This window comes from Salmo trutta, chromosome 21 (genome assembly GCF_901001165.1).
Source record: "Salmo trutta chromosome 21, fSalTru1.1, whole genome shotgun sequence".
In the NCBI taxonomy this organism is placed as follows: domain Eukaryota; kingdom Metazoa; phylum Chordata; class Actinopteri; order Salmoniformes; family Salmonidae; genus Salmo; species Salmo trutta.
In genome coordinates this window covers 27,721,323-27,736,827 of record NC_042977.1, presented here as the reverse complement: position 1 = coordinate 27,736,827, position 15,505 = coordinate 27,721,323, and the positions used below count along the sequence as shown (strand labels likewise).

Sequence of the window (15,505 nt, the reverse complement as noted above, 5' to 3'; positions counted from 1 at the left end):
GAATATGGACTCTACAGCTGATGTTCTGAAAGAGCTGCAAAATCTGGACCCCTACAAATCTGCCGGGCTAGACAATCTGGACCCTCTCTTTCTAAAATTATTCGCCAAAATTGTTGCAACCCCTATTACTAGCCTGTTCAACCTCTCTTTCATATTGTCTGAGATCCCCAAAGATTAGAAAGCTGCCACGGTCATCCCCCTGTTCAAATGGGGAGACACTCTAGACCCAAACCGCTACAGACCTATATCTGTCCTACCCTGCCTTTCTAAGGTCTTCGAAAGCCAAGTTAACAAACAGATCACCGACCATTTCGAATCCCACCGTAACTTCTCCGCTATGCAATCTGGTTTCCGAGCTGGTCATGGCTCCATGCTCAAGGTCCTAAATGATATCATAACCACCATTGATAAGAAACAATACTGTGCAGCTGTATTCATCGACCTGGCCAAGGCTTTCAACTCTGTCAATCACCACATTCTTATCGGCAGACTTAACAGCCTTGGTTTCTCAAATGACTGCCTCGCCTGTTTCACCAACTACTTCTCAGACAGTGTTCAGTGTGTCAAATTGGAGGGCATGTTGACCGAACCTCTGGCAGTCTCTATGGGGGTGCCACAGGGTTCAATTCTCGGGCCGACTCTCTTCTCTGTATACATCAAGGATGTCGCTCTTGCTGCTAGTGATTCTCTGATCCACCTCTACGCAGACAACACCATTCTGTATACTTCTGGCCCTTCTTTGGACACTGTGTTAACTAACCTCCAGACAAGCTTCAATGCCATACAACTCTCCTTCCGTGGCCTCCAACTGCTCTTAAATGCAAGTAAAACTAAATGCATGCTCTTCAACCGATCGCTGTCCACACCTGCCCGCCCATCCAGCATCACTACTCTGGACGGTTCTGACTTAGAATATGTGGACAACTACAAATACCTAGGTGTCTGGTTAGACTGTAAACTCTCCTTCCAGACTCACATTAAGCATCTCCAATCCAAAATTAAATCTAGAATCGGCTTCCTATTTCGCATCAAAGCATCTTTCACTCATGCTGCCAAACATACCCTCGTAAAACTGACTATCCTACCGATCCTTGACATCGGCGATGTCATTTACAAAATAGCCTCCAACACTCTACTCAGCAAATTGAATGCAGTCTATCACAGTGCCATCTGTTTCATCACCAAAGCCCCATATACTACCCACCACTGCGACCTGTATGCTCTCGTTGGCTAGCCCTCGCTTCATATTTGTCTCCAAACCCACTGGCTCCAGGTCATCTATAAGTCTTTGCTAGGTAAAGCCCTGCCTTATCTCAGCTCACTGGTCACCATAGCAGCACCCACCCGTAGCACACGCTCCAGCAGGTATATTTCACTGGTCACCCCTAAAGCCAATTCCTCCTTTGGCCGCCTTTCCTTACAGTTCTCTGCTGCCAATGACTGGAACAATCTACAAAAATCACTGAAGCTGGAGACTCATATCTCCCTCACTAACTTTACGCACCAGGTGTCATAGCAGCTCACAGATCACTGCACCTGTGCATAGCCCATCTGTAAATAGCCCATCCAACTACCTCATCCCCATACTGTTATTTTTTTATTTTGCTCCTTTGCACCCCAGTATCTCTGCTTGCACATTCATCTTCTGCACATCTATCATCCAGTGTTTAATTGCTATATTGTAATATTTCATGAGAAGACCGATTTTTGGGATGCCTCATGATCTGACAAACACCTCTCCAGCTCTTTCACTGCAGATGCAGAAGTGCGACAAAGGTGGATGCGTTGGATTGAGACGCACCCAATGCAAAAAAACTGATATCTCTAGCTTAAATTGACCGATTTTTATGGAGATTATTTTATTATGCTAACTGGATTTCGGCGGACATCAACCTTAGGGTTTTTTTTAAGGGTGTGTGTGAACACTTATGGCAGATTCTGGAGCGGTGCTTGAGACAGTGTTTTCCACCACCCTCAACAAAACAACACATAGTGGAATTTCTCGTGGCAGAATGGTGTCGCATACCTCCAATAAAGTTCCAGACAGTTGTAAAACCTATGCCAAGGAGCATTGAAGCTGTTCTGGCAGCTCGCGGTGGCCCAACGCCCTATTAAGACACTGTATTTTGGTGACTCCTTTAAGCAGGCAGTTACCTGTACATGTTTCAATCAATCAATCAAATTTATTTATAAAGCCCTTCTTACATCAGCTGATGTCACAAAGTGCTGTACAGAAACCCAGCCTAAAACCCCAAACAGCAAGCAATGCAGGTGTAGAAGCCTGGTGGCTAGGAAAAACTCCCTAGAAAGGCCAGAACCTAGGAAGAAACCTAGAGAGGAACCAGGCTATGAGGGGTGGACAGTCCTCTTCTGGCTGTGCCGGGTGAAGATTATTACAGAACATGGTCAAGATGTTCAAATGTTCATAGATGACCAGCAGGGTCAAATAATAATAATCACAGTGGTTGTCGAGGGTGCAACAGGTCAGCACCTCAGGAGTAAATGTCAGTTGGCTTTTCATAGCCAATCATTCAGAGTATCTCTACCGCTCCTGCTGTCTCTAGAGAGTTGAAAACAGCAGGTCTGGGACAGGTAGCACATCCGGTGAACAGGTCAGGGTTCCATAGCCGCAGGCAGAACAGTTGAAACTGGAGCACTGGGACATGCCTATGTTTGACTGTACATATCAGATATAATGTTATAAATAGAATACAAATATGGTTTTGTTATCAGTATACCTGTCTCCTGTCATAACTTTTACAAGACCAAGTGAACCAGACTACTAACAGAAAAAATATGTAAATATGTGACGAATGGTTAAAAAACACTGCAGTATTTTATTAAAGAACACATTACATGCAACAAAGGAAACTTTTTTACAAATGACTGAATCCTGAACCTCTTTTTTCAGCTATCAAAACTAAAAAGCTATATTATATGCGTCATTATCATATTGCATTTATTGGCAAACAAGCATATTTTAAAATCTGGATGTGGAGCGAATGGGTTGTAGAGCTCAGGGCCCCTGTACAGACTATCAAGTAGTTGAGATTCACTTGTATTTAATAGGGGAGTTACAAACAGTTTTATTGAGAGTTATTCAAAATGAATGAATTATGAATACTTCTACTTTGGCACAACAAAACAATGAATTAGAGGGGAAATGAAAAGTGAGTTTTTTTTACTTGAACTTACATTGTTTGTGAAGCTGAATTTACAATATGTGCATTCAATCTATATCACATATAAAAATATATATCATTTTGCCAACTGGCAACCATCAGTGTATTATTCTTGTTTTCTCACTCAAATGTTCAATAATAAAATGCCACTGATTTGTCTTGATGTATTACGTAGTATAATAAGTTTAATGTTGAAACTGCATAAATTATTGTTCAACAAAGCAAGTCAAGTACAATGTGGCAATGTTCACATAATCACATCATGAGAGAGCTAATTGACAAGAATATGGGAACCATGACATACAATAGCATACCATAAAAAGTAAATAACCAAATACTAAATAATAACTATATAGTCCACACAACAAAAGGACAAGTACTATACAGTATATCAAATGTCCAAATATCATCTTTGTTTGTCTGAAATCATTTTCCCACCTCTAGTTTTGCTATGGACATTAGACCTTTCAGCACATCAACATTCAATATGCTTCTGAATTCTGAGGATTCATACAAGTCAGTTGAAGGAGTGAAAAGCAAGGATACAGGTGACATTATAATGTAGGTTTTTGGTTCTTAATACAGTGGAAGAAAGAATGCTGTCATATACTGTAATACATATTAAACTGCCCAAAAAATGCCTGGAAAGAGAAAGAGAAATCAACTCTGGGTTTAAAGAACAGTAAAGTTCCATTGTATGAGAGGGCATTGAACAGTAATGAACACTGAATCACAGGAAAACATTGTATCTGTTTAGCATAATCATGGAGCACAAAGCATCTCATGCATGACCTGTGCATCATGGCTACTGTAAGTTCAGTCCTGGTGTTACCTGCATCCGCAGATTTATGTTTTAAATCCTATTAACGTAACGACTTCCCTGTTTAACTGGATTCTGATGCAATGTACTTAAAAACAAACTCAGTTACTACACAGATCCTTGAAAGATTTTTTTACAGAAATGGTTTCTTCTGAATTGGACTGTTCAACAACATTGTTTTTCAATTAGGCAGCATTGTTCAGTTGGTTATCATCCCCCACCAGAATTGGGAAAATTAGCAAAAGGTACAGTAAAAAATCCAACATGTAAGTACATGAGTGAATATAGCTAGATGGGTTAGGACCTCTTGAAAGTACACATAAAATGTCAACAATAGATCAATAAGTATAAAGGTTTTGGTTAACAGTAACATTAGGTGACTAATGTGAGTCAAGCTCGTATGGGTTTTTGATGACAGGTGTTTATTGTATTTCTGATTTTTTTTTACACGACATGACTGTAACTTCACACGATTACCTCTGATGAGACACATGGATACTCAATGAGGTGGTTGTTTAAAAGGAGGGCGCTCCTCTTGTTCACAGGCCCTCAGACAATCAATAGCACACACTCTGTTCCCCTTTTCCAATATCCACACTAGCATACTTAGAATGAAGCATGTATTGGGCATGCATTCTAAGTGGTACACTAGTATGGATATTGGAACAGAGCCCTGTGAGTGCTTGTGGGCCCACAGCGCTCCCACATTCTGATAAGATATCAAAGGGGTCGTGGGGCATACGTTTATAAACCAGGAAGACACACATCTACAATGTATATTCAATTGTCTACTCAATTTCCATTAAAGCCCTTAGATCAGCCAATGCGCATTCTCGTACCAGCGTGTTTTCTTTTCTAACGCCTTCCACCCAGATTGAAGACCTGCTAGTCAGGGTGAAGGGCCCTCAGAGTTCACTAGGCTGACCTGCTTTCCCAACAAGTCCTCTATGGAGAAACGAATACAAAAACATTTAGTAAATCAAGTTCTAAGTCTTCCTGGTTATTTCTCTGTGGGAGATGGTAAAGCGAACACAGTTTATAAAGTACACACTGTAAACAAGGGAGCAACATTAAAATCCTAAATGTCGTACCATAGAACGGGCGAGGGATCGCAAAACAAAGCATGACGAAGTGCTTCTTTCATACAATGACAAAGTTCATGTTTTAGTCAGAAAACAAATAATGTTCTTTCATATTATTTGTTTTACTTTTTAGTTGCTGAGAGGTAGAATGAAGCATTTAAATTGAAGTATACAGGTTGGGTTGTCTGAATTTATCACTGAATATCATCAATATGAGTGAAACAATCACAGGTGAGTAAGCAACCAGAGCCCTCTAAATATCCTGTGAAATCTGAACAAACATTTGAATTCATCCTTTTTGTATTGTTTAGATTTTTGTTCTGACATTCCTATTACTGTATGTATCTCAAATGTCCCATGATACTGTAGCTTAGGAAAGGTTGTTTTAGTTACGCACCCCTGAAATCTACAGGACACTGTGTAGTATGCCTCTATGTTTAACACTGTGTAGTATGCCTCTATGTTTAACACTGTGATTGGCTCTGCCAGTTCATCGATGGGATGTGGGAATGGAAGGTGTGGAGGGTAAAATAATCAGTTGGAGGTATCCGAGTGAACACTTCCGGGTCCTTCTGTGAGCGAGTTCACTGACGAGGGGGTCGGAGCATCCTGCCAGCCACCGTTTGTCTGTGGAGTCAAAGACAAAAGTCCTTCAAAAATATATATTTTGGAATCTAGAGATTAAATTGTGAGATAATTTGTTGTATGCCTCAGGTCAAATTTCCTAAAAGATACAGAAATAACAACACATATGTATATTTTCTTAGCTGCATCGATAGCTAACATGAAACTCTTTAACTGAAATATACCCTTTTTCACTCAGCGGGATTATGTATCTTCAAAATACACTATAGTACAATTCCTCTATCAAGACTTCATCTCCCATCTGTCTCAAAATGGCCTCATGTAGAGACAATAGAGACATGTTATTGAGAACGCACAGACCTCACACACACAAAACCTACAAGATGGTTGATGGGAGAATCAATTATAGCAAATTATCTCATCGGCTATTGGGATGAAAATATAATGGGTGCGTAAAATAGGAGGCAATTTCCAATCCCGGGAAGATAGGTCGATTTAAAGAGCATTTGGGACATTAATAGCAATTTCCATGCCATCAGTGAAAGCTGTTGGAGATGGGTTTTGGCACCCTCTTATTTTCAAACCCTGTTATTTCACATAGAGCAAGTCTTTCATCACATTTAGAACCGAGGGGAGCGAAAAACACTTTTAAAATCTTCAGCTTTGGTGACACCTTTCGCCTATTTCACAGCCGTAATTACTGTTCAAGGATAAAAGAGAGCTCCGGCATGTGAAGGCTGCTTCCTGCCTCAGCTCAGTCATTAGAAACCTCAGAATGAGGGGAAATTGTTTAGCTGCACAATAAAAGATCCATCCAAGATTAAAAGCTTCTATAGAAAAGTCTAAACATCAAAATAATAATATGATTCTACAATATAAATGAAGTGTCTTACAAGGACATCATATTTTGATGTTTGAATACTTTGTTTAAAAACATAATTGCATAAAAAGTTAATTTGGATTCGGCTCAGATTTTGAGGTATGGGGCAGAGGGTCACAATATCTACACAGACAGGTGTTGACGACTGATGTGCTGCAAATGTGAATGCCCGTATTGGTTTGTCAAAGGCTGCCTCACAGAAACCACCTACTATGCATCCACTGAATAACAGACAGTGATCTTAACATTGCCCATTTTCATCAGCCCTCATTTAGCTTAGTTACAGCATAGTTTACTGAGGAAGCTCAGTAGAACGTCTTCAGTCCACCACCACTTCCTTTTTTAGCATCTTGGGTTGGACATTGCAGGGCTCGCTGCTGTCAGTGTCATTGTGGTTGTTGGACGAATGACGCGACCGATGCACTCAGACTGCTGGCCCAGACCCCCTCTCACCCTGCTGTGACTGCCTTATTGATTCCCCTCTCTACAACACAGCCTGTCACTGTAGATCGTAACACTACACACACACCCTCCAGTGTTCCCAGCCTTGCCCTGCCAAAACCCCGTCAGAACGTGGCAGTCTTTTTTTAGGGTGGTAGATAGATTTGACTGAAGCTTGTACTCTGGGGCCATTACTTTTTGGGGGGGCTCTTGGAATGGGGAAGAAATTAGGTCTGTGTTTCTTTTCATTTGGTGCCACGTGAGCTGAGTGTTGGACAGGCAAGATGTCACCTGTGGCCTTGTTCCTGTCGGCTGCAGGTGCCTCGCTAACACTAATGTCCCCAGACAGGCAGGCTCTGAGCGTGTCCGTACGCCTGGCCGGCCGCCTCTCGCTCCGTCTGACTCCTGCCTCCTCACCTGGCACCCGGGGCATTACCAGTACACAAGGGCCGTCGCCTGGACAACAGCCCAGCCACCAACAGGCCACTGCTAACTAAGTGACATCCCACACACATTGGCTTCCAAATAATTGGGCAAAGGGACAAACTGAAACCCTAATAAAGGCAGCTTTCTATCGAATTGTTGGTTAAATGTATGAACACATTGCATCGGAACAAAAGAAGAATAGCTATAGAAGTATAGTATAGAAATAGTTATTTTTCTTTCAAAGAGACAAAAGTAAGACTGGGCAATATTGTGATGAAATGAAAGAAAGTTGTTGTTTGCTGGTGTTCTTACATTGATGCCCTGTGGACTGTACATCTGGCTGGCTGCAATGCTGTCACTGTATCCTCCTGTCTGGCTGATAACATGGCGAAGAGTATCCACCTGGAACGGACGCACACACGTACACACAGACACACGTAGAGAAAAGGGCGGGTCAGACAGACATAAGCTCCGGATGAAAAAGTCCTTCATGCATAAGAAAGGTCAGTCTGATAGCAAAAGGGTATCATGCACTGAGAAAGGTTACCACAGCAACAGTTTAGAATGATTTGGCCTGTAATACAGGTTCAACACAATAGATATCACAAAAGAACAATGACAAACAACCACAAATATCATCACACGGGAACTCATTTGAATATCTTATTACAATTCAAAGAGGAATGAAAATGAAACAAATCAAATTGCTTCTACGACTCAAAACTCCTCTCCTCAGTGGCTGGGAATGAGTGTGCAGCCAAATGACCTCCTGACAAGGACAACCCAGTATCAACCCAGGAGATCTCTTGTCTACCCCAGGGGTTAATACTATGCATATTCATGAAACACCTCAAGCATTTGGAGAGTTGATTTAAAAATAAAGGTGGGATGGATGGAGAGACGAAGCAGGTGGTGACTCTTCAACCCAACCTATGGTGAATGAGACTTCCTCCCAATCCCAAAACTCAGAAAACTCTGTGCTAGTCATGGTTGTCCAACGGGGCAAGGTCAGAGGACTGTTGTACACCAGTGGCTACGACAACTGTTGTCAGCAGTGTTGACGAGTCTTGTATTGTTTCTACATCTGTCTGCAGTCGTCTATTCATTCATGAGCCTGACAATGGCCGCCACATCAGTGTACTGCTAAAGCCACATATGACCTCTGTCTCACGGACTAGGTCAAGAGATTTGGATTCAGATTTCAATGAAACCTTGTAGGCCGGGCAGTGCTTGAACAACTGAGCAGGGAGATTCAGTCTTTTAATACTAGACCTCATAAGGCTGTCTGCCGCGGGTCAGTGACTGTCTTCAACAGGCCACTAATAGGCTACTAGTGTATGACTGCTAGCTAGGTATCTATCTACATGACAGCTAGTGTACTAATGTATGGATTACGTAGATAACGTACTAGTCTCCGCGAGGTTCCTACCTGGGACTGAACATTGGCCCCAACCCCGGCCCCCTGGTATGAGTCCCCATTCAGAGCCTGCACACTCATAAACAAGTCTCCGGAGTTTGACATGTTAAAAGAGCCAGCAGAACCTGGGAGGCCAGAGAGTGAAAGAGAGAAAGAGAGAGAGGGGGAAGGGAGGAAGAGAGAGAAGAGAAGAAAGGAACGACGGGTTAACACGATCATGCAGCAGAAAAAGAGCAGTCAGTTGGGTTAGTAGGAGGGTTGAAAAGCAAAATATGGTCTAGTGAACAGGGAACCACATCAGTGACCAGCCACCGTCTACTATACTGTATGTACCTATGGAAATGTAATTGAAAAATCTGGCTAAGAGGTATTCTAAGAAAATGTTGAACTATACTGTACTAATGATCAACACTACACCAACTGTTACTTCTGTGGTTATTGTGATGCCAATCATATTACTAAGAATAAGGTTAGGGGTTAAAACCGGGATGAAACTGAAACAGAATAGATGGATTGTCTTGTTGTTTAAGTTCCTTGCTACCGGACTGGTTGGATCATTAAGGAAATGCTAATTGATCGACAGGAAGACTGAAAGAATCCTCTTTGTCCTTTTAATGGAGCCAAACTCCACAGATGTTAAAAGAGAACGCAGCCTAACTTGATTTGAAGGCAGAAAAAAAACACAAGACAAGGCCATAATCCAATACAGCTGAAGGGTCACCATGATGACGAAGGACTAGGCTGGAGTGCCCCGTCAATAGCTTAATGACACACAAGAGGTCAACCAGACAAGTCACAGGATGGATGAACTATTTCTCTAACCAAGACTGAACCCGAAATGGTGTGTTAACCAGACAAACCCCAGAGAGAGAGAGAGAGAGAGAGAGAGCGAGACGGACCGTACCACTGGGCCAGAAGTTATTGGGTTAGTTCAGAAAGGGGGGGGTACAGACAGCATTTTGTTAGTCAAAAGGAACAGAGACACGACTGGATTCTTGAGTTGGGGCCCAGGGTTGAGATGACAGTGCTCTACACCTCTCTGCTCAAAAATGTTGTATTTCTGAATTGATTTGTCCATACTACTGCAATGTGGATCCCTAACCAATGTAGCATATATAATGCTTCAGCCCTTTATAATGATGATCTGTGCTCGTGTTGAATTGGGGGTACGCAGCCAAACTAACATTAACAGTACTGACGTGGTACTATACTGGTCACATCCACTATGGCTGGCTGGTACTGATACTGACCTGCAGAGTTGGGGGTGGAGGGGGAGTTGGCCTGGCTCCCATGGGCTGATACACTGGTTGCACTGACGGCTGTCTTCGCGGCGTACATGTTGGCTTCCTCTTGGAACTTGCCAATGTTTTTCTTGTATCGGATTCTCTTGTTTCCAAACCAGTTCGATACCTGTGAAACAGGTACAAATTATGTGAGAAGAAATGTCTATAGTAAATCGCCTTTTGTTTTGTTGAAACAATTATTTGAGAAAGCTATCACATGCTATCATAAGACAGCCTATGTGAATCCATTACAGAATGCAGGATTAAACATTGGAGCTGTATGACCCTATGCTAGCTGACTTTCTGTGGCATGACAGGAGCCATACTGTGTTTTCCATACATGTACAGGCACAACAGAAGATTAGAGTTCGCTTCATCACACACAGGATACGAGGCTTGCGATTGGCGGCACATACCTGTGACATTGTGATGGAGCACTTCTTGGCCAGCTCTTCCTTGGCCTCCTCACTGGGATAAGGGTTGGACAAGTGGGAGTAGAAATACTCATTTAGGATCTCTGTTGCCTGCTTGTTGAAGTTCCTCCTCTTTCGTCTGCAGAGAGAGCGAGAGAGAGAGAGAGAGAGAGAGAACATATTTACTATCACAAGGCAGACAATTGCTGTCCAAATAATGTAACTGCATCATAACAAAGGTTTTGCCTGTTTTCATAACAATCATTTTAAATTAGAGAAACACACACACACACACACACACACCTGGCATCGAGGAAGCGGGAGCGTAGGATCATGACAGCCTCGCAGGTGCTCTGTTTAAGCTGCATCTGGATGGAGCTGAACTTGCGGTGGATGATGCCCACCATGCGTTCTATCTCTTTGGGCGAGATGGGCCGTGTGCGGCTCTGCTCCCTCAGCAGGTTCATCACATGGGTGGTAAACTCATTACACGCCTAAAGAGACAGACAGACGCACTCATATGAGGCAGATAGCAATCTCACTGACTTGAATACAGCAGAGAAGTAAGACACTGCAAGCATTGTAAGTAATGTTAGTAATAAGTCGTAGTATGTCGCTGTTGGAAAACAACACTTTTACCAATTTTCATTATTGTAATATTGAAGGCAGTAACTTCCCTCAATGTACTCGGAACATTTTGAGACGATAGAAAATGTATTCAAAATAGCTTCATAATTGTATGTTCGTTAATGGGGGAAGAAATCTGTTTTTTCCATTTCCTGAAAAGTTTCTGTTTTGGAGAAAATAGGTTCTCATTCGACAATGAAGAAATCTAGTAGTTGTACTACAAGTACTAATGAGTAGTAGTAGTAATACAAGTATTGCAGTGTTGTGGCAGACACTAAAGCATTGGATTAGTTATACAGCTAAGCTGAGACTTTCTTCGTATATTGAGGAGACTTTTCTTCAACAGTTAAGAAAAAAATGAAGATGTCTAAAATGACAGGAGGCTTTCTTTCCTGTTCACCAGGTTTGAACTATCTTTCTGTTTCTCTCTCTTCACTTCTCTCTCTGTCTTTTCACTCAGTGTCTCTCTCGTTCTCTCCCTCTCTCTGTCAGAATCAGTCACTGGGAAGTGTCTGCTGTGTTTGGGGACAGGGGAGTCTGTTGACTGTCAGCACCGGGGTCGCGTCAGTTGAAACGAGACACAGTTCAGTGCAACAGCCGTTCCGCCTGTACACACTGTATCAGTAGTACACATAGTAGTGACATGGGTATACTCAGGTGCATAAGTAACACTGTGACAGGTAGTGATGACGAGTCTGCTTGAGATGATGACAGGCGGTAATATATATGACAGGATGCTCTCTTTGGCGAAGGATGAGTGTGTGACTGATAAAATGTTTGCCAGCTGAAAAGTGATTTCTGAAAGCGTGGTTGCTCAGGAGGTGCTTTGGGGGGTTTGATTTGAGAAGAATTATCTGCATATAACAAAACTTGTGTGCAGTGTGAGTGTAGTGAGACGGCAGTGGGGTTGTCTATTGGACGCGAGAGAGGACAGTTACAAGTGGCTTGGTCGTCAGTATGTAGTGAGATGGCAGAACTCAGAGCAGACAGGACTTAAGGGAGAGGGGGGTTGCCTATAGGAAGTGAGAGGAGTTGTGAGGGTCTTCTTAGAGCCGAAGGGGTTTATGGGAAGGGAAAGAGTGGTTATGAGGGGCGTGGTCTGTCCTCACCTGTTCATACTTCTCCAGCTCTGTGTGGTAGATCCCGCGGATCTGAGTCAGCTTGGCCCGGTAGTCTGAGTGTTCTGCCGAGTTGGTGTCCGAGCCCACTCCTCCTCCCGCTGCAGCTGCCGCTGCAGCCGCCGCCACCGCAGACCCACCCCCTTTCTCCGGTCCGGACACGCCTTCCGCCAGAAGCATGTTGTCCAATCGCATGAGTTGGGCATCTGGAGGCTCCTCCTCCTGGGAACCACGGATACTGAGCACTGTAGAGACAATAGAGAAGACAAATAACAGTTTGTAACAAACTAGTGATGTAAAATCTTACACAATACTGACGCTAACACAACATCTGATTGTTAGCAGTGGCACTGCAAAGGAAAGAGGCAAAGTTAACATTAATGGACAGCGCTGTAATAAAAAAAATACTATTTGGGTGAGAAGTGAAGTGACTGCAGTCTACCACTGTACTTTCTTCTTTCTACAGTCTTCAACCTGTTCCCTCTGAAATATGACCGTCTCTTTAATAGCCCACGTCTGTGCCATAAAAACCTGGATCCTGCTGAGCCTGGCAGCACCCACGATAATAAAACTATCATCTCATTGATTTTGAATATAATTTCATGTAAATAATTAACACAGACTTCCAAGAGAGTTCATTTTTCTTTGCACTCCTGAAGAGCAGATTATGATATTTACTTAGTGGCTAAAACAATAACATATTTTCATAAAAAGATAATAATCTTCCTGGTCAGGCAAACTAATACTATTATCACAACCTGACCGGGGTAAAAATGGTACAATAATGATTTACTCCAGCTGAAGAGCAATAAAATGACTCACGTCTAATATCAATGTGGATCATCTCAGTGATAAGGAACAAAAAGTATTTATTAACACCAGACAAACAGGAAAAGCAAAGATATGCTGGATTAGTCTTCTTTATGGGTCACTGTCACACCACGACCATCGCTTCTAACCTACTAAATAAATGCTAAGCTAGATTTTGAATAACAGTTAGCGAACAAGCAGCAAAATGGAAAGACTCCCCTAACGGCTGCTGAAAGGGTGCTAACAAGGTAGTTGTCAGTCCTATTTAGGCGACTGGCCCTTACGGCTACCGGTCCACTTCTGGCACTGGTCACACAGTTTGGGGTGTTCAGTCTCAGTGATAGGTGTGGTGGCCAGTTTGGCCCTGCTCCTCACCCCTCCCCCACTGCTCCACTAGATAGGTGGCTGTGACATGCCACACACCAACATCAGCCAGTACCACAGTGTGCAAAATGATGTTCCACAGTATATTCACTCAGAGGAACATGCGAACAACACCTGTCGCCCCCGTACATTCACAGATACACGCTTGCCCACACACACATCTACAAAGGCAAACACCAAAAGGTTGATTGAAGATAACATTCCTTCAACTTTTCCTCCTGTTTTCTTATACAGTTAAATGGTGTGCGTATCAGTGGAGGCTGCTGAGGGGAGGACGGCTCATAATAATGGCTGGAATGGAGCCAATGGAATGGCATTTGATACCACTGATTCCACTCTGGCCATTACCACGAGCCCTTCCTCCCCAATTAAGGTGCCACCAACCTCCTGTGGTGTGTACTCCACAGTGAAATCATGAAGTGGAGCATCTTTAAGAGAGAAACATGTCCACTACAGCCCCTTTCAGCCAACAGTGTGATCTATTGAGGACAACACATTTGTGAGTGTGTTTCACTATGGTACCAACAGGGCTGTGTTTCACTATGGTACCAACAGGGCTGTGTTTCACTATGGTACCAACAGGACTGTGTTTCACTATGGTACCAGCAGGGCTGTGTTTCACTATGGTACCAACAGGGCTGTGTTTCACTATGGTACCAACAGGGCTGTGTTTCACTATGGTACCAACAGGGCTGTGTTACACTATGGTACCAACAGGACTGTGTTTCACTATGGTACCAACAGGGCTAAGTTTCACTATGGTACCAACAGGGCTGTGTTTCACTATGGTACCAGCAGGACTGTGTTTCACTATGGTACCAACAGGACTGTGTTTCACTATGGTACCAACAGGGCTGTGTTTCACTATGGTACCAACAGGACTGTGTTTCACTATGGTACCAACAGGGCTGTGTTTCACTATGGTACCAACAGGACTGTGTTTCACTATGGTACCAACAGGACTGTGTTTCACTATGGCACAAACAGGAATGTGTTTCACTATGGTACCAACAGGACTGTGTTTCACTATGGTACCAGCAGGGCCGTGTTTCACTATGGTACCAACAGGGCTGTGTTTCACTATGGTACCAACAGGGCTGTGTTTCACTATGGTACCAACAGGACTGTGTTTCCCTATGGTACCAACAGGACTGTGTTTCACTATGGTACCAACAGGACTGTGTTTCACTATGGTACCAGCAGGGCTGTGTTTCACTATGGTACCAACAGGGCTGTGTTTCACTATGGTACCAGCAGGGCTGTGTTTCACTATGGTACCAACAGGGCTGTGTTTCACTATGGTACCAACAGGACTGTGTTTCCCTATGGGACCAACAGGGCTGTGTTTCACTATGGTACCAACAGGGCTGTGTTTCACTATGGTACCAACAGGACTGTGTTTCACTATGGTACCAACAGGACTGTGTTTCACTATGGTACCAACAGGGCTGTGTTTCACTATGGTACCAACAGGGCTGTGTTTCACTATGGTACCAACAGGACTGTGTTTCACTATGGTACCAACAGGGCTGTGTTTCACTATGGTACCAACAGGACTGTGTTTCACTATGGTACCAACAGGACTGTGTTTCACTATGGCACAAACAGGGCTGTGTTTCACTATGGGACCAACAGGGCTGTGTTTCACTATGGTACCAACAGGACTGTGTTTCCCTATGGTACCAACAGGGCTGTGTTTCACTATGGTACCAACAGGACTGTGTTTCACTATGGTACCAACAGGACTGTGTTTCACTATGGTACCAGCAGGGCTGTGTTTCACTATGGTACCAACAGGACTGTGTTTCACTATGGTACCAGCAGGGCCGTGTTTCACTATGGTACCAGCAGGGCTGTGTTTCCCTATGGTACCAGCAGGGCTGTGTTTCACTATGGTACCAGCAGGGTCGTGTTTCACTATGGGACCAACAGGGCCGTGTTTCACTATGGTACCAACAGGGCCGTGTTTCACTATGGTACCAGCAGGGCTGTGAGTGGTGTGTGGACGTGGACCACACTGCTCTTCTTCTGTCTGCC

General features: G+C 43.4%; 1 protein-coding gene across 2 annotated transcripts in view; it reads right to left on the bottom strand.

Moving 5' to 3' along the window:
* Positions 1 to 2,817: 2,817 nt before the first annotated feature.
* LOC115157098 (pre-B-cell leukemia transcription factor 1) overlaps positions 2,818 to 15,505 on the bottom strand; it is a 57,015-nt gene continuing 44,327 nt past the window's right edge. Inside the window, exons 3-9 of one of the 2 annotated variants that reach the window (XM_029705024.1) lie at positions 12,266 to 12,519; positions 10,833 to 11,023; positions 10,533 to 10,668; positions 10,084 to 10,243; positions 8,846 to 8,958; positions 7,729 to 7,818; positions 2,818 to 5,711 (exon numbers count right to left, since the gene is read on the bottom strand). In XM_029705024.1, the coding sequence (XP_029560884.1) occupies positions 5,619 to 5,711; positions 7,729 to 7,818; positions 8,846 to 8,958; positions 10,084 to 10,243; positions 10,533 to 10,668; positions 10,833 to 11,023; positions 12,266 to 12,519 (1,037 nt within the window). In that variant the 3' untranslated portion in view covers positions 2,818 to 5,618. The remainder of the gene's footprint in view (positions 5,712 to 7,728; positions 7,819 to 8,845; positions 8,959 to 10,083; positions 10,244 to 10,532; positions 10,669 to 10,832; positions 11,024 to 12,265; positions 12,520 to 15,505) is intronic. The other variant, XM_029705025.1, reaches the window with a different exon arrangement.